Source organism: Notamacropus eugenii, chromosome 6 (assembly GCF_028372415.1).
Source record: "Notamacropus eugenii isolate mMacEug1 chromosome 6, mMacEug1.pri_v2, whole genome shotgun sequence".
Lineage (NCBI taxonomy): Eukaryota > Metazoa > Chordata > Mammalia > Diprotodontia > Macropodidae > Notamacropus > Notamacropus eugenii.
The window spans coordinates 102,564,052-102,586,063 of record NC_092877.1 but is presented as its reverse complement, the minus strand read 5'-3'; the positions used below and the strand labels follow the sequence as shown (position 1 = coordinate 102,586,063).

General features: G+C 37.7%; 1 protein-coding gene across 5 annotated transcripts in view; it reads left to right on the top strand.

Annotated features, from left to right (window-relative positions):
- TEC (tec protein tyrosine kinase) overlaps nucleotides 1-22,012 on the top strand; it is a 125,297-nt gene that overhangs the window by 67,967 nt on the left and 35,318 nt on the right. For all 5 annotated transcript variants that reach the window (XM_072620704.1, XM_072620702.1, XM_072620700.1 and 2 more), the window contains 4 exons: nucleotides 6,900-7,004; nucleotides 15,667-15,748; nucleotides 17,462-17,590; nucleotides 19,835-19,875. In XM_072620704.1, coding sequence (XP_072476805.1) covers nucleotides 6,900-7,004; nucleotides 15,667-15,748; nucleotides 17,462-17,590; nucleotides 19,835-19,875 — 357 coding nt within the window. The remainder of the gene's footprint in view (nucleotides 1-6,899; nucleotides 7,005-15,666; nucleotides 15,749-17,461; nucleotides 17,591-19,834; nucleotides 19,876-22,012) is intronic.

The window sequence follows — 22,012 nt, the reverse complement described above, 5'->3', positions numbered from 1 at the left end:
TTAGTTACAAAGGTGAGATGATTCATTTAGGAAGCAATTCTCAAAGACTTGAAAATAACTAGGTTTTTTTGACTACCATATTTTATGAAAGTGTTTAATGCACTCGTACAATAGAGTCCCAAGTCAGTCAATGACTGTTTGACCCATATTGTTTTTACTCCCTCTGTGACCTGCACTGAATAAATCGTCCCTATTGAAAAGGACCTTTTTAGTTCCTTTACATGTTACAGAAGTTCAAGTAGCAAAATATATTGACTCTTAGTACATGAACACGTCAGTGTAGCTTTTTCCAAATAAAGTGATCTGAGCACAGAGCTTGACCCAGTCTTGAATAGGGCTGCTTCTTGTACTCTACAACAAAGAAGCAAGTGTCCAGATTGCTGTGAATTTTCATGGGAAAAGATGTACAGAATGATATGAAGGCACAATCTGCAATTCAGAGGAAGGTTATGAAGGGCAAAGGAGACTCTTTTTTTTTTTTTAAGCTGATGCTCTGTATGTTGGTAGGAATAACAGACATCCCAGCTATTTTCAGTAAACATCACCAAAGTGAAGGAGACAGTACATTTTGGGGACTTTCAAGAAGCAACAATTTTCACTTTTGATTAATCTGAAGTAAAGTGTTAACCTTAGACAAAGCCTGCATGTCGGTAAAATTTACTTAGTATATGTCATAGTACAGTGGGTGTTTTAAAAGTGGTAAATTTATGTCATTAAAGTAGAGTTCAGTTTTGGTGTCAGAGATGCATTACCTGGGCAAGTTATTTAACCTCTATGGGCCTTGATTTCCTTACCTGGAAAAAGAAAGGGTTGGACTAGGTGGCCTACAAAATCTCTTTTAACTCTAAATCTATGATATCATGAAATGATGCAGTGAGGCAAAACCATACCCAACTCAGTGACAAGAATGCATTTTGCATTTTTTCTTTTAATGGCCAAAATCTGATTTGTATAAGAGTGGACCTAAATTCTGAGGAGAAATTTTGTATGAGATGTCCTATAGTTGACATTTTGTCTGCATTTTTAATGCTAATCAGGCTTACTTTGCCAAAAGAATTTATTTACTCGTTATGGATGCTTGCCAGCTTTAAAATTTGGCCTTTAGAATCTGAAAAGACTTTTTATAAATTTACAATTTATAATCAGGACAGAGGTGTGTCTCCCAAATTTGGGATACAGCATAGAGAGAAAGAAAATTTTTTTTAAAAGAGGGAAGATCAGACTGTAGAGAGGACAGCCATCTAACAAGCTCTCATCCTTCTGGGCTGCATGCTGGATTTTTTATGTACCATGCCCTGGCTTCCTCCTGAAGCTTATTCCAGCTCTGGAATCTACACATTAGAAGCCCCTTCTGCCCCTGCAGCTTCTCCCTCTGATGGCTTCACCTAGAACCTACATTTAAGGAGGCTATCCTGACTAGCCATGTCTCATTCCTCTGTAAGCTATACTTTGAACTCTCTGTTATGCTGTCATGCCATTTCTTTATTTCCCCATTCCCTAGTCTTCTTTTTCAGTTTCCTTTTATGCCTTTTTTCCTCTCATTAAAATGTAATCTCCTTGTGGGAAGATGCTGTCTCCTTGTATTTGTATTCTCAGTGCTTGGCATAGAATCTGGCACATGGTAAGCATTTAGAAATGCTTGTGTACTAACCGTATGAATCAACAGCATGGTATGGCAACCAAAATAAACCAAATTCAATCATTTATTTTCCCTCTAGAATATAATTTCAATTAAAAACTTTAATTTAGCATATAGGTTTGAAGGCACCATCATGTTCAGATAGTCATAATTACTGCGCCCTCCCGCTACTACTATCCAGGGCTCTTGTAAGATGGACAGACAGATAGTGGCACTAAAACCCTTGCTCTGAGAATTAGGGTCTTTGGAACAAGAAATTCAATCACAACCCTGATGGCAAAGATCAAGTACAGCCCAAAGGTAGATATGGGAAGATGGGAGGGTAGTAGGGAATACATAAAGTCTAAGGCCTGCAGGGAAGGGGAGAAGAGAAGGAGTCAGTCACCCACAAGGATATGAGGTGGTTTATACAGGTGCACTTAGAAGTATAAGAGGGAATTGACTCACTGTCCTGGAAAGAAGAGGGGACCTGAGACCACCCTAACTAATTCATTCTTAATCTGTTAAGAGAGGCATTGTGTCTGGAAGGAGGTGGTGAAATATTGTGCTCAGCTCCTGATGAGGCAGCCAGGTGGCACAGTGGATAGAATGCTGAACCTGCAGTTTGAAAGACTTGAGTTCCACTCTAGCCTTAGACACTTCCTGACTGTGGCTAACTTGCTTCACTGCTGTGTGCCTCAGTTTTATTATGTGTAAAATGAGGACAATAGCACTTACCTCCAAGGGTTGTTGTGAGGATCATATGCGATATTCTGCGATATTCTTTATAAAGTGCATTGCATGATACTTGTCACATAGTAGGTTTTTAATGACAGATTGTTTTCATCCCTTTGTAGACAGAGGGGTGGGAAAGCATCCTGAGGAGAGAAACAATGATGGTGAAAGCCAGCAAAATCATGTCATAGGTGGATTTTTTGAAGGAAGTGCTAATGTTGAACATGAGGGGGAGGAGAGATAAGATAGTTCTCCAGTATTTGAAAGGTTGTCTTGTGAATTAGGCTTGTTCTGTTCAGCACCAGAGAACAGAGCTGGGAACAGTGGGTCAAAGTCACAGAGAGGCAGATCTAGGTGTGATGGAAGGGAAAGCTTCCTGGCAACTAGAATTATCTAAAAGTGAAATGGTCTGCTGGTGGGGGTAGGTCTTTGAGGAAAGGCTAAATGACTGTTTGTTGGGAATATCAACACTTGTATTCTTCTATCAGCTTGAACTGATTGGTCTCAGGCCCCTACTAACTCTGAGATTCCAGGATTTCATATTTAAATAATCCACGATGAGATTAAAGCATAGAAAGGAAAATTGGATGGGATCATTTATGTGTCCTTAGGGTCTTTATTAATAACTGTTACCGTTATTTGAGCAATATAGACATTTTCAGATTATTACTAAACTTAAAGAAAAGATTATCAATATCAGTGCTGTGGGTTTAAGGTTCAGGAATGTTAATTGTTCCTTCTTGTTACTAGGTTATGCTTGCTGTTGTCAAGCATGGAAATCTTGGATTCAACTGCCTTTCATGTACCTACCATGACTGGTCCTTTTATTTCCTTTAGGATGTATCTACATCAAGCAAATCAAGCAGGCTATTTATAAGTAGGGTATTCTGTTTGATTATACCACCCTCGGTTTGCTTTTTGAAGTGGCAAATGTACTATTACTCACTCTGAAAACAATGTGGGTTTTCTATAGCATCTAGAAAAAGGCGGTTTCTTTTAACAAGTGTCTTGAAATCTCATTGCTAACTATATTAGATTAACACACTCTTGAATATCTTTTTATTTTATATATTTCATAAATATTATTTTATTTTTCTTTTTTAAAGAAAAAATTTTAAAATCCACATATGTACAAAATAAATTCTCAGGCTAAAAAAAAAGAAAAGAAAAGTTTGTGTTTATAATTAGCTGTGCGGGTGAGTGTGTAGTTGCCTTTTATGAATAACTCTGGGTTGCTATTGGGCTAACAGTTAGAGCTTTCCCAAACTGAATGGATGGACCTTGGGAGCACTGGGTTCCCTAACACTGAAAGTCTTCACATAAAGCCTGGAGGACCGTCTCGCTGGCATTCTGTGTGGGGAAATCTTTTTCATCTATGAGTTAGACTCTGAGGCCCCTTCTACTTGTGTGTTGTTCTCAGAATTGTGATACCTTAGATGTTTGTGGCGGTTAGCAAGTCTTCACAGGAGGCCATCTGGAACCTTGGAAGAAAACAGCAGGGGTATCTCCTGAGAGAACTGTTTGTTGACTGAGAGAGCATTCTGTCACTCACTTGAAGCAACTAGACTTGGGAAACTGGAAATGAGGTTCTGAGAAGGATGAACGTGTCAGCAGTGTTTGATGAAAGTAAAGAAATGAGGCTTGAGTGAAGTTACAGATGGATTAAACTTCTTTTTCAAAGGATAATACTTGTCAATTCTATACAGTTTTCGGTTATCCTTTTCATTGCATCCTAATCCAGTCTCACAAAGTATCTGCTTAACGTATATTTGTTGACTTCTTTCTTTTTTTAAAGTGGTACTTCTGGAAACTTTGAGGAAAGTTATGAGAGAGGAAGTACCTTTAGTACTTGTATTTACTCTTTTGAATGCTAGGATGCCATCTCCCCTGGTCCAGCCTTCTTCCATCTCCATTAAAGTAGAACTTAAGGATAACATCCCCTTTTGGCAAGTGGAGAAAGAATCTCTTTCTTTCAGATAGGGAAACTGAAGTGTAGAGAGGTTATGGCATCCTTCAGGTGGTCTAACCATTTCTTCCTCTGGTTAACTCTTAAAGACCTTTATAACCTTCCTAATCTTCTTACAATTTACTTCTTTCCACATACCCTGTGAGCCAGTAACCCTGGCCTCCTTACTGTTCTTTGTACAAGGGACTCCATCTCCTGATCCCATATCTTTTTAATGGCTGTCCCTGTGTGACTAGAATGTTCTCCCTTTCATCTTTGCCTCTTGACAGGCTTTCCTGACTTTCTTCAAGTCTCAGCTAAAATCCCATCTTCTACAAGAAGCTTTGACCAGTCCCTCTTAATGCTAATGCCTTCCCTCTTGGGATTATATCCATCTGTATATATCTTATATGTGCATGGTTGTCTACATGTGTTTTCTCTACTTAGTGATGTAGTAGTGTGATGGAACTACTGTGAGAAAGACCCGAGTTCAAATGTGACCTCAGATACTCACTATCAGTGTGACCCTGGACAAGTCTCTTAACATCTGTCTGCCTTTGTTTCCTCATGTAAAGTGAAAATAATAACAGTCTAATTTTCCATGGTTTTGTTGACATGAATGTTTATTGTCATCATCATCATCATCATCATCATTCCTCAAAGGCAAGAATTATTTTTTGCTTTTCTTAGTATCCCTTGCACTTAGCACAGCGCATAGCATATAATAAATACTTAATAAATTTTTATTAAATGAATGTTGAGTCTCTGTCTAGAGAATTTTAGTGCTGATTTCAATGGTAGGTTCTGTAATTTGTGTTGCCAGTGAAAATGTTGTTTCTTATTTCCCATGGAGGCAGCTAGATAGCACGGTGGATAGAATGCTGAACACAGAATCAGGAAAACTTCAGGTCAAATTTGACCTCGGAAACTGATTAGCTGGGTCACCCTGGACAAGTCACTAAATCTCATTCTGCCTTAGTTTCTTCATCTTCATAAAAAGCACTTGTCTCCCAGAGTTGTTGTGAGGGTAAAATGAGATCATATTTTTAAAGCACTTAACATAGTACATTGTAGGTATGATATAAGTGCTAGTCATGATGGTGGTGCTGCTGTCAGAAACGTTGGTCAGACTTTTTTTAAATTGATGAGCCTTGACTGAAAGTTTCCTCTACATGCCCAACATCCTAATGGATGGGATTTTGTTTATAGAGGAGTTCATTTTTCATGGTGTTGGTCAGTTTCCAATTGCCATATACTCATACTTAATTTCCACACCAGTTTGAGACTTAGAAAGCAATAGTTCAAGAAACTTAAGTAATATCAGGACACCGAAGATCTCAGTTTATTTTATTCTTAAAGTTTATTGGCTTATGTTTGACTGGGTTGTTTTTTTTTTTTTAATTTCCTCTTGATTTCATTGATCTTTAGGATACATTTCTCCAGAGAGCAAGCAAAGTAATGGAGGAAATGAAACTTTAAACTAGTTCACTTGGATTTTGAAAGTAGGTGTTGGTGGGCAGGAAGTTGAAACTATTGCTCGAAATGGCCTTTTAAAATGATTCACAAATGTCTTTTGGCCCCACTGTCTTACCCTGAATTACCATACGTGACCAAGAGGGATTGCTTTGTTGTTTCATATGTGTATATGTGTGTGTGTATGCATGTGTTTCTTGAAGGAGAGGAAAAAAGATGCTAAAAATAGCTCGGTCTGTGTGGTTGGAACTTTGTATTGGGAGTCAGGTGACCTGAGGTCTAGTGCTGACTGTGCTGACTAGCTGGGTGCCCTTGGACAAGTGACAGAAACTTCCTGAGTTTCAGATTGCATCAGGGTTCTAAGAGGTCCCTGCCACTTCTAGGATCTTATGACTTAATTATTTACAAGGAAAACATCTGAAGCAAGTCACTTTTAGGGGAAAGTGGAACAGAGCACTCTTACATTTGTCCTTGACTTCTTCCCAGTGCCTTTTATATTATATCTAGTGGGGGACCTTTAGAACAGGAAGGCACCCCCCATGACTGGGGGGGTAGGGTTTGCAGTATATGGCCATGGGGAGGTTTGGCTTGATTTTTTCAAGTTTATTCAGTGTCCAGTAGTGAAAAGACCCCTTTGGGTTTTACCCAGGAGGCAAGAGAACTGGTCCCAGTACTGACTCTTAAAAGCTGAATAGCCCCTTGAATTCTCTGACCGTCAGTTTTCTCATTTGCATAACAGGGATAATGCTCATTCTACCTACTTGCTTTATGGAGTTGTGGGGCAAATTCTTTGTAAACCTTAAAGTTCCACATAAATGTGAGTTTTAGTTGTTGATTTCTGGTCTTTAAACTCTTTCTTTTAGGGTATAACTGAAGACAGATGGGGGACTTTATTTTGACTTTATGGCCTAAGTGAAGCAAGTTTTCTTTCAGTACCTAAGCTATAGTAATGGATTCATCTTTTTGGAGAAATGTACACTATTTTAACCATTTATTGGGTATTATAATATTAAAGGGTTGTAGAATTATGGGGAAAGAATTGGCTTCACCAAACAAATGCTATTTTTAAAAAGTTTTTTCCTTATATCCTATAATCTCTAATGCCTCATTTTTTCTCTCTTTTAACAGAAAAAATATAGAAAGGGATTTGTTGACATTTCAAAAATCAAATGTGTGGAAATAGTGAAGATTGATGATGGTGTTATTCCCTGTCAGAATAAATATCCATTTCAGGTGAGTGTGTGTTTTTGCTTTTATGCATTGCAGGGTTTTGAGTCAAGCGGACTACTTATCATTATAGTTTCATCAGTCAGTGCTTTAAAAGTTCTTCATCTACTGATGTTAAATGTGTTCACCACTTCCCTGGACATTTGTAATCAACAAATTTCCCCCAAAGTTTCTTAGTTTTTGCTTTTGTGCTGAAATTTTCCAGGACTTGTTTGATTCTCTAGATCTTCTTAACATGGACTCTGTGAACTGTTTTTGAAAATAATTATTCTTCAGTGTAAATTTTTTTAAATCCTATGTATTTTCTTTTATGCCTTTAAAAACTTTATTCTGAGGAGTCCATAGGCTTCACCAGACTGCCATATGGGCCAATGACACCCAAAAATCTTAAGAGCCTCTGATCTAAAACAATGTAACCTAATACCTGACTCTGAAAATACGCCTCTCACTGGACAGCCAGTCAGACTAACTGACTAGGGGGAAGAAGTAGCGGTGGTTTCTTGATGAAAATGAAAAAGGTAGTTGTAGACCTCTGCTGTGATCTTTCATGGCCTAAGTGATAAGTTCTTGTGATAAGCATCGTTTATATTCTCAAGGTTATTGTAAGACTATGTAATAACTTTATCTATCTGTTATTTTTGAAGTATGTTTGTGTGTGTGTGTGTGTGTGTATGTGTATGTGTTCTTATTGGATCCTCACAAGAATGCTAGTACAAGTATTAGTGGTATACATATTACTGGAATGGTAGCACAAGTAGTATTTCTCTCATTGTATAAGAGAAAGTAAGTCTTAGAGTAAGTAATGCACAGCTACCTACAGCTAGTGGATAGAATAGCTGTGACCACACACATTAGGTATACTATCCCATTTTTTACTGGAAACCTTCCCCAACCCTCCTTAATTCTAGTGCCTTAGCTGTGTTAATTATTTTCTGTTTATCCTGTATATTATATGGGTGTATATATACACAATACACACACATGCATGTATATGTATGGTGTGTATGTACACAATACACACATGCATGTATATGTATGTACGCACACATATGTATGTACATATGTGCATGTGTGTGTGTATATGTGTGTTTTTTGCATGTCACCTTCCCAATTATATTATAAACTCCTTGGGGGCAGGGACTGTCTTTTGGCTCTTTTTGTATCCCCAGTGCTTAGCACAGTGCCTGACACATAGTAGACTCTTAATAAATGTTTGTTGATTAATTGATTTATATAAAGAAACATGACTATCTTTTCAGATCCCCTTTCTTATAGTGTCTGAAGTCTTGAGGCTACTTTGATGTGAATTTCTCTTTGCTGGAAAATATGTACCCGAGTTCTCGATAACTTAGAGTTGTACATAATCTCTTTCCTCATGGTTTCAGAAACAAAAATGATAAGGACCTCCCTGCCTGGTAGTTAACATTTCTAACCAATGTCCATATGCAAAATATTCCTTCTGATTTTTTGAGGGACAATAGGTTTGCTCTTTTGAACCTCCATGTCTTTAATCCCTCTCAAACTCAGACTTCCGCTCCTCTTTGGTAAAGAGATTACTCCCTGTAGTTTTAAGCTTTTACTTTTTAGTCTGTCTCTGACACCCAGAATCCTAAGAAAGCATCAAAGATGGGAGATAACTTGGTTCCATTGAATGGAAATTACATGTCTTTTCCTAAACAGATTATGGACTAACCAGACAATTCACGAACACAGTCTTTCTGCATTCTCTTCTATCTCCCACCAATAATGTTCCAACCTTGCTTTTCTTCCAGATTCTGAGGCAGCTTTAAGCCATTCTGATGAAGATGTTTATCATAATAAACTGTCCCTGAGTGTTCAGTGTTATTCAGTCTCACAAAGCTTTGATAATAATTACTACACTTAATAGCACATTAGAGAATGCAAACAATTTTTCACCCACACTCTGTGAGATAGATTATAGCAGTTTTATTATCCTTATTCTATAGATGAGAAAACTGAGTGTCAGAGAGATTAATCTGTGGTTGCACAGCTAGTTAGTGTCAGAAGCAGGATTTGGATCTAGGACTTCCTCTCTCCACAGCCAGGACTCCACAATCATGTCGCATTCAATATGTAAATTAATTTTTAGAGCACTGTGACTTTTTAAATTAAATTACCCCAACTTATCCATACATAGTTAATGTCCCCCAGTCATAAAGATGTTGCTTTATTTCAGACACATGTAATTTACAGTTATTACATATTTTCATATTGCTAGGCCTGTTATTCTTAGTTTAAAAAAAACCACATGGATTCATTCATTTAAGAAGAGCATATTAAGTAGTTGCTCTGTAGCAAGCACGGACGGCAATAGGGAAAGGAATACAAAGGCAGACTGCCGTTTTGTCAAAGGCTTTTCTGCTTCCATTGTTATAACCATGAGGGTTTTTTGAGTACTTTTATTTATATGTTGGATTGTTCATAGTTTTTCTGCTGTTGTTGAATCAGTCTTGCACACTGTTTGGTCATGAGGAAGAATTTTTAATGGTTTGTATTGTGTTAGCCAGCATTTTGTGTAATATTTTTACTTCCATTTTCGTGAAGGAAGTTTGCATATAATTTAGTTGTCCATCACATACTTGGCAAGTTTTAAAATAAATTCAGCATTTGCCAAGGGATAGTTTATGAACTAATAGTCAATTTTTGAAACTATTTTATGTGTACTTGTAAAGAATGTATATTTTCTACTTCTTTCATTTGTTTATCTCTACATGTCTGTTAATTCCAAAATATTAAACAAGCAGGTCAGATCTGTGATTTCTTTATTGTTAATCTTTCCTTTTGACTTGCCAAATTTGAAGTCTATTTTATTTTGTCATCTTCTGTTTCCATTAAAATTAATTTTATGTATTGACTAGTATAATTATTACTTATATAATTTCATGTTGTAGCTTATGTTACATATAAATTAAGAATTGTTAAGTAATTTTGTTATATCTGTTGATATATCTATATCTATGATTATATCTATACCTGTTGATGGTGCCACCATCCTTCCCATCACCTAGGCTCCTGCTGTAATTATCTTTGAGCCTTCTCTCTCCTTACTCCACACCTCAAATGAGTTAACATATCCTTTCAATTCTGTATTTCCAGTAACTCTCACATATGTGTCCTCCTCTGGATTTCTACCAAAATTTCCTTTATTCAAGCCTTCCTTCATCTTTTATTACCTAGATCAGAGGTGCAGGTCACCAGAAAAATGAGACTCACATCAGATTAAAATGTAATTGGAAAATGTTTAACAAAATAAATACAAATGCAATGCAGCACAGATAATGTTAATTTGTAGTTTTCTAAGTCAATATGTGACCCTGCATTTCTACATCATTTTCCTGGATTACTGTAATACCTTCCTAACTGGACTTCTTGGTTATCACTTTTTCAGTCTGTCCTTAATACTACTGCTCAAATAATCTTCATAATGTATAATTCTGATCAGGTCACACCTATATTTAAAAATCTTCCTTGGCTCTTCATTTCTTATCAACAAGTTAATAAATCTCTGTTTTGTACTGTGTCCCTTCATATACACTACATTCCAGACAAACTCCTATACTCTGTCACCCATTTCATTTTGTACTGTTAAGATACTGTCCCTTTGACTCTCATCTCCCTTGTTCCTCGCCCTTTCGAAGTGAAGCTATATATTCACCTCATGTAACAGCTGTCATCTTTGGAGAAAATCCCATTATTTATTATTAAGATAGTTTCTCTAAGGATGTATTATTTCTGGCAATATTGGTCCCCATCCCCCTTCTTTTCTGTTCTGGTGAGACCTTGGGCAGATCCTTTCTAACATCTTTCTTTCTTGTTTGATATTCAACTAGTATTGGAAGAGGTCTTGGGTAGATTCAATCAAGCTCTAATTCATTGGGGGCCTGTGGGACACACCTTTGTCCTAAAATCCATCTGCATCCCTGGCTTGACCTTTGTTCTTTCTAAGAAATAAGGTTGGTATAGGGAAAAAAGGCTAGACATGGAATCAGGATGATCCTTGTATCTTGGCTTCAAAACTTATAGCTGTGAGATCATTGGTAAGGAACCACCTGACTGAACCTAATTTTTTTTTAAATATAGATAAAAAAATTTTCATTGTCTGCCCCATGAGGAAAGAATTTTGTAACTCTCAAAGCTTTATGTAAATGTGAACTATTGTTGTTACAATTCTCTGGTATTCACTGGGTTGTTACATCATGTCTGTTGTTATGCAAACTTACTGAGAAAGAAATCATTAGTCTTATGGTTTATTAATGGAAAAACTATAAAAATATTTATTTATCAACAGCTGTGTGGTACTACAGTGAAAGGGTAGGTGACTGTGGTAATTCACAGGGTAAATGACAGACTGAAAACAAAAATACTAGTGGACTTTCCCACCCTGTTACACCTGGTCTTAATACTAAAATAGCAAAGAGACAGGGCCATATAGAACAGTTTGCTTCTAAATAATCCAAGTGAAAACAGTTGCTTTTCACTTATAAACTACAGGCATGTATTGCTTTATGCAGAATATTTGTTCCAGAAAAGTTTTATTTAAATTGAACTTTTTTGAGTGGAATCATATTTTTAAATATGGGAATCTTTAAAGAAAAAAGCATTTGATTGTAAAACCTTTTGTACAGGGAGGAATCATCTCCTATTTTATCCTTGGTAGAATTCTAGATTTTCAACTATTGAATTTGAGCAGAGACCTATGAGTGAAGAGCTTAAAGGAACATAAAAAACAAATCAGTATAGTTCCGGAAGGAATTTAAGGAGAAAGACATGTATGTCTCAAGGCAAAAATGCCACCAGTATGTCTGTTCAGTTATGGATAGATCTCCTCACATGATGAGAGAATAAATGCTGATTACAAGGATTACAGTGGGGTGTGAATTACTTAGGATGAGTAATAAAATAAGGTACAGCTGTATACTTATGATTCATAGGTACATAGATGAAAGGTACAGAATAGAATGGGTTCATTTTATTGGTAGTTGGGAGAAAAAGTTCAAAGTGAAAAATGTAACATTATTCTACTAAGGTAATCTATTTGGAATCTTTTAATTTATGTACCCATGTAGAGTTAATATTAAGAAAACCCACAAAAAACCCAACCCAGGCACTCAACTGAGAAAAATGAAAATGGATTGATAGATGACTGTGTTGAAATGTTCCTCTCATATTCTTGCCATTTTCTCTTCTCTTTTTTTAATTTTTTTAAAAATTTATTTATTTAATTTTTAACATTCTTTTTCACAAAATTTTGGTTTCCAAATTTTCTCCCCATTTGTTCCCCTCCCCCCACCCCAAAACACCGAGCGTTCTAATTGCCCCTATCACCAATCTGCCCTCTCTTCTATTGTCCCTCCCTTCCCTTGTCCCCATCTTCTCTTTTGTCCTGTAGGGCCAGATAACTTTCTATACCCCTTTACCTGTATTTCTTATTTCCTTGTAGCAAGACCAGAACTCGACAGTTGTTCCTAAAACTTTGAGTTCCAACTTCTCTTCATCCCTCCCTCCCCACCCATTCCCTTTGGAAGGCAAGCAATTCAATATAGGCCATATCTGTGTAGTTTTGCAAATGACTTCCATAAAAGTCATGTTGTGTAAGACTAACTATATTTCCTTCCATCCTATCCTGCCCCCCATTGCTTCTATTCTCTGTTTGGATCCTGTCCCTCCCCATGAGTGTTGACCTCAAATTGCTCCATCTTCCCACTGCCCTCCCTTCCATCATCCCTCTCAGCCTGCTTATCCCCTTCTCCCCCACTTTCCTGTATTGTAAGATAGGTTTTCATACCAAAATGAGTGTGCATTTTATTCCTTCCTTTAGTGGAATGTGATGAGAGTAAACTTCATGTTTTTCTCTCACCTCCCCTCTTTTTCTCTCCTCTAAAAAGTCTTTTACTTGCCTCTTTTATGAGAGATAATTTGCCCCATTCCATTTCTCCCTTTCTCCTGCCAATATATTTCTCTCTCACCCTTTAATTTCATTTTTTTTAAAGATATGATTCCATCCTATTCAATTCACTCTATGCTCTCTGTTTCTGTGTGTGTGTGTGTGTGTGTGTGTGTGTGTGTGTAATCCCACCCACTACCCAGATACTGAAAAGTTTCAAGAGTTACAAATATTGTCTTTCCATGTAGGAATGTAAACAGTTCAACTTTAGTAAGTCCCTTATGACTTCTCTTTGCTGTTTACCTTTTCATGCTTCTCTTCATTCTTGTGTTTGAAAGTCAAATTTTCTTTTCAGCTCTGGTCTTGTCATCAAGAGTGCTTGAAAGTCCTCTATTTCATTGAAAGACCAATTTTTCCCCTGAAGTATTATACTCAGTTTTGCTGGGTAGGTGATTCTTGGTTTTAGTCCTAGTTCCTTTGACTTCTGGAATATCCTATTCCATGCCCTTCGATCCCTTAATGTAGAAGCTGCTAGATCTTGTGTTATCCTGATTATATTTCCACAGTACTTGAATTGCTTCTTTCTAGCTGCTTGCAGTATTTTCTCCTTGACCAGGGAACTCTGGAATTTGGCCACAATGTTCCTAGGAGTTTCTCTTTTTGGATGTCTTTCAGGCGGTGATTGGTGGATTCCTTGAATACTTATTTTGCCCTCTGGTTCTTGAATCTCAGGGCAGTTTTCCTTGATAATTTCATGAAAGATGATATCTAGGCTCTTTTTTTGATCATGGCTTTCAGGTAGTCCCCTAATTTTTAAATTGTCTCTCCTGGATCTATTTTCCAGGTCAGTTGTTTTTCCAATGAGATATTTCACATTATCTTCCATTTTTCCATTCTTTTGGTTTTGTTTTGTGATTTCTTGGTTTCTCATAAAGTCATTAGCCTCCATCTGTTCCATTCTAATTTTGAAAGAACTATTTTCTTCAGTGAGCTTTTGAACCTCCTTTTCCATTTGGCTAATTCTGCTTTTGAAAGCGTTCTTCTCCTCATTGGCTTTTTGAACCTCTTTTGCCAGTTGAGTTAGCCTATTTTTCAAGGTGTTATTTTCTTCAGCATTTTTTTGGGTCTCCTTTAGCAAGGTGTTGACCTGCTTTTCATGCTTTTCTTTCATCTCTCTCATTTCTCTTCCCAGTTTTTCCTCCACCTCTCTTACTTGATTTTCAAAATCCTTTTTGAGCTCTTGCATGGCCTGAGCCCGTTGAATATTTATTTTGGATGTTTGGGATACAGAAGCCTTGACTTCTGTGTCTTTCCCTGATGGTAAGCATTGTTCTTCCTCATCCAAAAGGAAGAGAGGAGATATCTGTTCCCCAAGAAAGTAACCTTCTATGCTCTTATTTTTTTTCCCCCTTTTCTGGGTGTCTTCTCCACACCCACCACGCCTCCAGGTCTGCCCAGCTAGTGCTTGGGGTCTGAGATTCAAATGCTGCTTCCCATCTTCAGGGCTTTCAATGGGGGCAGGGCTGCTATTCAGTGTAAGATTAAGTTCAGGTACTCGGGTGGGGGCAGGGCTGCCACACGGTGCTCAGTTCCCTCAGGGCTTTACACAGAGACCTTCAACAATGGATCCGAGTTCCTGCCTGCTTTGGGAGCCCTTGTCTGCTGCTACCTCTGCTGCTGCCTCCACTGCTGCCTCCCAAGAGGTCCTGAGTTATGGGGTCAACCTGGTCTCCTCTCGGCCAGCCAGAGAGACTCTCTCTGATCTTTGGTGCCTGTGGGTGGAGGGACCTGCGTGGCCGCTGGAGATTCTGTCCCTGAAGCCTGCTGAGATCTGCTCCTCTTGGTGCTGTGCGGTCAAGGCAGGTCTGGGCTCTGGTCTGGGTCTGCGAGGGACCTTTCGCTTTGGTTTTTCAGGGCCCTCTGAAACAGAAATCTCCTCCACTCCATTGTTCTGTGGCTTCTGCTGCTCCAAAATTTGTTGGGAGTTCTTTTTTACAGGTATTTTATGGGCTGTGGGTTCGGAGCTAGCATATGTGTATCTTTCTACTCCGCCATCTTGGCTCCTCCTCCCATTTTCTCTTCTCTTGATGGAAATTTTTTAAAGCCCTTAAATACACTTTTAACAGGAAACTATAGAACATAATTTAAGGATGATGAAGCATCCTAATACATCCCTGTTTCAAGGATTCATGGTTTCATTAGTATGGGTGACAATCCTTTTATTCCTTAGGACATTCTCCAAGAGTTTTCATGATTAAAAAATTCATCACTTCGTAGCTAGCCTTGTGATGATCCTCTGAACATTTTTAGACTGGTTTTTACAGAAAGCTATCCCACTAGGTCCTTTCTCAGAGCCTTTCCAGATTGATGTGAGGCCTGCCATGTCAGAATTTACTCTCCCCTGCATAGATTTCAAGAATCCAAAGTCATCTCCATGCCATGTGAGACATTGAAGGAGGATGCCAAAGGAAAAATTCTGAAAATTCACCTGTTGGATCCAAGGACATTTTCAAGGCATCAGGGTGATAGAAGCAGCTGGGATTTGTGCATTTCTCTCACTTGTATTTTAATATTTTTTCCTTTTATTATAAGGACCTTTAAAATATATTTTCATTTTAGGAAGGAAGGAGGAAGTAAGTGTACTTATATAAGGAAGGGATCGAAGTGCTTTGGATCTGAAATAAGCTTTAATAAGCCTCTTAAGAAAGCAAAATAGTTATATATGAATAGTTCTTACTGGGTTCATCTTTCTTTTCATTTCAGGTTGTCCACGATTTGACTACACTTTACATTTTTGCTCCCAGTGCACAAAGCAGAGATCGATGGGTAAAAAGCTTAAAGGAAGGTAAAAAAAATATATAAACATAGATATTTAAGGGGAAGGACATGTCTCAATTAAAACAAAAATACCATCAACATTTCTATTCAGCCATTCACATTTATAGTTGCAAATGAGAGGATAGACCTACTGACATGATGAGAACACAACCCTGCTGATTATGAGAATTATAGTGATGTGTTAATTACTTAGGACAAGCCATAATTTTGACATTATGTAGTTTTGTGACATCACCATCCTTGTACATACATCTATTGGTACCAGACTGATACAGAACATCTGACTTTGTCTAGGTGAAACCAGGTGAGCTGATTTCCCCAACCTTAATCGGTCCTCTTTCTGCAAAGTTTCATGCCATGTACATGTTTCCTTGCTCTTCTTTTGTGTCTTTTTAATTCTGTGGTGTATAAAGCACTTAGAACAGTGCCTATTACAAAGTAGATATTATATCAAGGCTGATTCCTTTCCCATTCCCCCTCCCATTCTCCCTGTTTTAATGGCTTCCTAGTCTTTCAGTCTGTCTCCTTCGCATTCTGTTTTTTCACACTATATAACCCAGACTTCTTAAGGGTCTGCTTTTGTCATGTCACTGCTTTACTCCATTTTCTGTCTAATAATACATAAGTTCCTGATCTTGGCATTGTTGGTCTTTCATTTCCTAACTTTGTCCTACCATTTCCAGACTTTTCTTACGTTACACATCTTCATATGCTTTTTGTTGTAGCCCCAGGGCACTCCCTTCCAAGGGTATACCTTGACATGATGGAGTGTGGCATCATGAAAATCTGGGGTCATGTTCTGACTCAGTCACTTACTTGATGTGTGATCCTAGTCACTTCATCTCTCTACTTCAGTTTCCTCTTTTGTAATACGGGGCACCTATTCTACAGGGTTATTGTGGGGGCCACATAGTATAATGAATATAAAATACATTATAAATGTTTAAATAATATGTAAATATGAACTAGCTGTGACAAATATTATTAATGATCGTGTGATCCTTGCATGTACTTATTCAGCGCATCTATTCATCAGCCTAGTGTAACTGAAATGAATTTCCCTTTTCTTCTCCTATATCTTTCTGTCAAAATTCTTTTCCAAAGTGGTCACTTCAGGTGGCTTTTCCTCCATGAAGCCTTTCCTTGATACCTGCAGCGAAAGTGACCTTTCCCTTCTTAAATTTCTCAGTACTTTGTCCGTCTCTCTCTTTTGTTCTTATTTCACTTCCCTTTAGAGGACAATTGTATTATTATTAAAGATGTTGACAGTCTTATTTCCTGTACTAGACTTATAAGCAGGAACTGATATTCCATAGAAAACTGCTCTGTCTCCTAACATAGGACCATACAGTATAGAAATCCAGTAAATCAGTGGTGTGAAATAATTAGTTTGTCATAAAATGTTTAAAAATGGAAATAGCTTAACTTGCATGAACTCCCATAATCCCTTCCATGGAGCATTATGTTTTTCTTGTCATACCATAAGGTGCAGCAAACATCAGATACGTTAACAAAGATTTTTTTGTTCATAAAGGAAAAGGAAGAAGACTGGGCAACTTTACTGTATTATGTGGACCACATTAGCCTAAATTATTTATCATGGAACTTTCATAATAAATATTATATCAAAGGAACAAATAATATAATCTAAAGTATCATTTATGAATTATTATTTTGGTTCATTGTCTCTACTAATAATAGGTGTTCCTTTGAATTTCAGAAATCAAGCACAACAACAACCTAATGGTCAAATACCATCCCAGACTCTGGGCAGATGGAAGCTATCAGTGTTGTAGACAAACAGAAAAGTTAGCACCTGGATGTGAAAAATATAATCTCTTTGAGAGTAGTGAGTATTGTTTTTCTTTCTTTTAATTATCATTAATATTTGTTTTGGAGGATCAGGAAAGTACTAGATGTCATTCTCAGTTTGAATTGCTTGCTTTCTAGTAGCCTGCTGTTGATATATTTTACTCAATTGATGAAAAATTATCATAACTAAGTCCATCTTAAGAAACTGAAACAATTGATCTTGGGGGAGGGCTTTCCATTGTATGACCTCACTCATATATGCGTGCACAAGAATCAACTCTCTTGATATGCAGTCAGGTACAGTTTCTGCCTGATGATGTATCATCACAAGTAATGGTTTTTTTGTCACCTTAACTTTTATTAATTTTCTACCAAATAGGTGCTGTTCAGATTTGTAGTTAAGAGCATGTTGTATCCCCAAGAGATCATAAAAATGGGAAAGGGTCCCACATGTACAAAAATATTTATAGCAGCACTCTTTGTAGTTGCCAAAAACTGGAAATCAAGGGGATGCCCATCACTTGGGGAATGGTTGAATAAATTATGGTATATGAATGTAATGGAGTACTATTGCTCCATAAGAAATAATGAACAGGAGGACTTCAGGGAGGCCTGAAAAGACTTATATGATCTGATGCTCAGCGAAAGGAACAGAACCAGGAGAACTCTGTGCACAGCAACGACCACAGCGTGCGAGAGTTTTTTCTGGTAGACTTGGAACTTTGTAATAACGCAAGAACTTTAAAAAAAAAAAAATTCCCAATGGTTTTCTAAGGCAAAATGCCTACCACATTCAGAGAAAGAACTATGGAATTCATTCACAGAATGTAGCAGATCATGTTTGTGTGTGTGTGTGTGTGTGTGTATTATGTTTTGATTTGTTATATGATTTCTTCCATTTATTTTAGTTCGTCTACATAGCATAACTATAGTGAAAACGTATTCAATAGGAAAGTATGTGTAGATTATATATAGAATTGTATGCTGTCTTGGGGAGGGAGGGGGGAGGAGGAGGGTAGGTGTGGAAGGGTAAAAATCTAAGTTTTATGGTAGTGATTGTAGAACATTAAAAAAATGAATAAAAAAGAATAAAAATAAAATAAAAATAAAAACTGTACCAATGTTAAAAAAAAAAAAAAGCAACCAAAAAATCATGTTGTATTAAGCCCTAAACTTGACTGCAGATTTATCTAAATTTGGATATCATGTTCTATGCATTTTTGCTGTTGGTCTAGTGTTCACCTAAAAACGTTAGGACTGCATTGTAATAAATGCAACAAAAATTTTTCCTTAATTAATGAATCTCACTGTGAATTATTACACAGTTTAAGTGTGTGGGGTTTTTTTTGGCAAGGGTAGGATTTGTTTTGAATTAAAAGAGCTACAGGCTTATGAATAAGTTGGAATTGCTATATTGGTTTTTGCAAAGGAACAAGGAAAACTTAATTGAGTCTGTCAGCTGTGTGCACTAAATAAGGTCTTCTACGAATGATAGGATGCCTTCAGAATAAGCAGTTTTAGGGATTAGCTGGTGCTAATACTGTTAAATATCTAAAGTGGTCAGGTTTATTATATTGATCTTCTCATCTGACCTCCTAATCGTTCCTGAAACTATACAACATGCTTGGTCAATTAATTTGAGTTATTTAATAATGGATTCAGTGTCCCCAGGAAGTAGTAAACTCCTGTTACTGTCAGTATCTGAGTAAAAACTAAATAGCCATCTGCCAGGGGACACTGAAGAAGGGATTTCCGAACTGCTTTGGAAGCTGGATTAGGTGAACTCTCTAGAGGTCCCTTCCAACCCCAAGATACTAGGAATCATGGCACCTCAGTTCTTCAGGGCCTGTCTGTATTTATTTATATTACATTAAGTATCTTATGGACAGCCTCCAGGAAGTGTGGCCCTTTGACTGAATCCAAATTTCACAGAACAAATTCCCATAACGAAAGGATTTGTTCTGTAAAACTTAGATTCAGTTAAAGGGCTGCACTAGAGGACCTTGAAGGTCACCTGTGGCCTCAAGGCCACAGTTTCCCCACCTCTGGCCCAAGGTGTCAGTGATACCATTTGTTCAATGTTTTGTGAAGTCTAGAATGTATATTTCTCACTTCTCCCTGTGAATCAGTAGAGTATGTTTTTCTGAGTATATTCATTTTCCTATGAATTATTTGTGCTGTATGTACGCTGGAAACTGAATCATGTTGGACTCTCATTTTCTCTTATTGATTATTGGTTTCGTTGTGAACCTGACCCACTTGTTTTGTTTGTGTTTTTCAGGTATAAAGAAAGTACTACCTCCAGCACCAGAAAAAAATAAGGTAGGGAAGCTTTAATTTATTGAAGGGTCTGTAGCTTAATCAATAATTAACCAATTTAATCAACAATTTAACCAGTTAAACAATCAGTTCTTATTTAATCAGTTATTTGATTAAAAAAGCATTGGTTAAGTATCTTCTGTGTGCCAGGCGGGGCAGCAAGACAGCACAGTGGATAGAGTGCTGAGCCTAAAGTCAAGAAGACTCAATTTCCTGAGTCAAAATCTGACCTCACACACTTACTAGCTGCATGACCCTGGACAAGGCACTTAACTCTGTTTGCCTTAGTTTTGTCATATGTAGAAAGAGCTAGAGAAGGAAATGGCAGACTACTTTGGTATTTTTGCTAAGAAGTCACAGAGAGTCAGTTATGGCTGAAATGACTCAACAACAACAAAAATGCCAGAACCATACTAGACAATGCAGATGCAAATGCAAAGAATTAAATGACCTCTAGTCATAAGGAGTTTACATTCTACAGTTCAATAGGAAGGGCTATGAGAGGGAGGGCATGGGCAGCTTAGAGGAATCAGGAAAGGCTTCTTGAAGAAGATGGTAACTCTGCTGTACCCTAAAAGATGAAGGGGGGTCTCTATATGGTAAAGGTAATGAAGGGTGCATTCCAGGCATGGGAGGGCCTTCCTTTGTAAAGGCACAAAGATAACACATGGAGTGTTGTAGGGAAGAACAGAGAGAAGGACAATTTGGCTAAATTGTAAAGTGAAGGAGAGAGAGTAATGCCCATTGATGCTAAATAGGTAGGTTGTGGCTAGGTGTGTGTGTGTTCATCCTTCGTTGCTGAAGAAGACCATATCATCAGAGAAATAATGACATGACTTGCACTTGACTTTTGTTTTGAGTGAGGGAGGGCTGTGCAGGTCACCAGCCTCACTTCTCCTCCAGAGCCATCTGAATCCAGTGACCAGATATTCATCAGGACTGGAGATGACCCAGGATGAGGCAGTTGGGGCTAAGTGACTTGTTCAAGGTCATACAGCTAGTGAGTGTCAAGTGTCTGAGGTGAGATTTGAACTCAGGTCCTTCTGACTCCTGCAGTGGTGCTCTATCCACTGCACCACCTAGCTGCCCCCTGTGGCTAGGTAGTGCTGAGCTTTGAATGTTAAACAGAAGATTTTATGTTTTATCCTAGAGGCAATAGAAAGCCATTGGAGATAATTGAATAAGGGAGTCACATGGTCATATTTGCCCTTAAGTAAAATTAGATTGGCAGAATTGTATAGAATGGATGAGAATGAAGAAAAAATTGAGCCAGAGAGACCAGTTAGGAGGTTGTTGTAATAATCTAGGAAAGAGATGATTAAGATCTTAACTAAAGTGGTAGATGTGTGAGTAGAGAGGAGTCAGATGTAAAGGTTGTTATGAAGTTTATAAAGGTAGAAATTATAAGATCTGGCCACTGATAATATGTGTGGTAATGGAGAATGAATAGTTGAAGATAATGTCAGGATTACAAACCTGAGATGCTGAAAGCATGATGGTGCCTTTGACATAAATAGGGATGTTTGGAAGAGGGGAAGGTTTAGAGGGAAAGATCAGTTTTAGTTGGGTAGAGGTTAAGATGCCTTTTGGACGTAGATATATCCAATAGGCAATTGACAATGTAGGACTAACACTCTGGAATGTAAATAGGCTGGGTCTGGGAGTCATCTCCATGGAAATGAGACAGAGAAGGAGTGATCAGACAGAAGGAAGACATGGAAAAAGCATGGCATGAGAACCTGGAGAGGAAAGAGTATCCAGGAGAGGATGGGTAACAGTGTCAAATGAATTGGTAGAGAAAGATTAGGACTCAAAGAAGACCATCGCATTGGCAATTCAGGGATCACTAACAACTTTGGAGAGAACAGTTTCATTTGAATGGTGAGGTCAAATGCAAGATTGTAAAGGGTTGAGCAGCAAATGAGAGGATGAAGATATGGCGACAGCGAATGCAGACAACTTTTTCAAGGAACTTGAGAGATACAAGATGATAGCTTGAGGGGATGGCAGGATCTAGTGAAAATTTAAAGCATGGGGGAGACTTGGTCATGTTTGAATACAATAAGGAAGGAACTAGTTGAAAGGGAGAAATAGAAGATGGGAGAAAAGGAAGATGATCAAAAATTAGATTTGCCGGAGA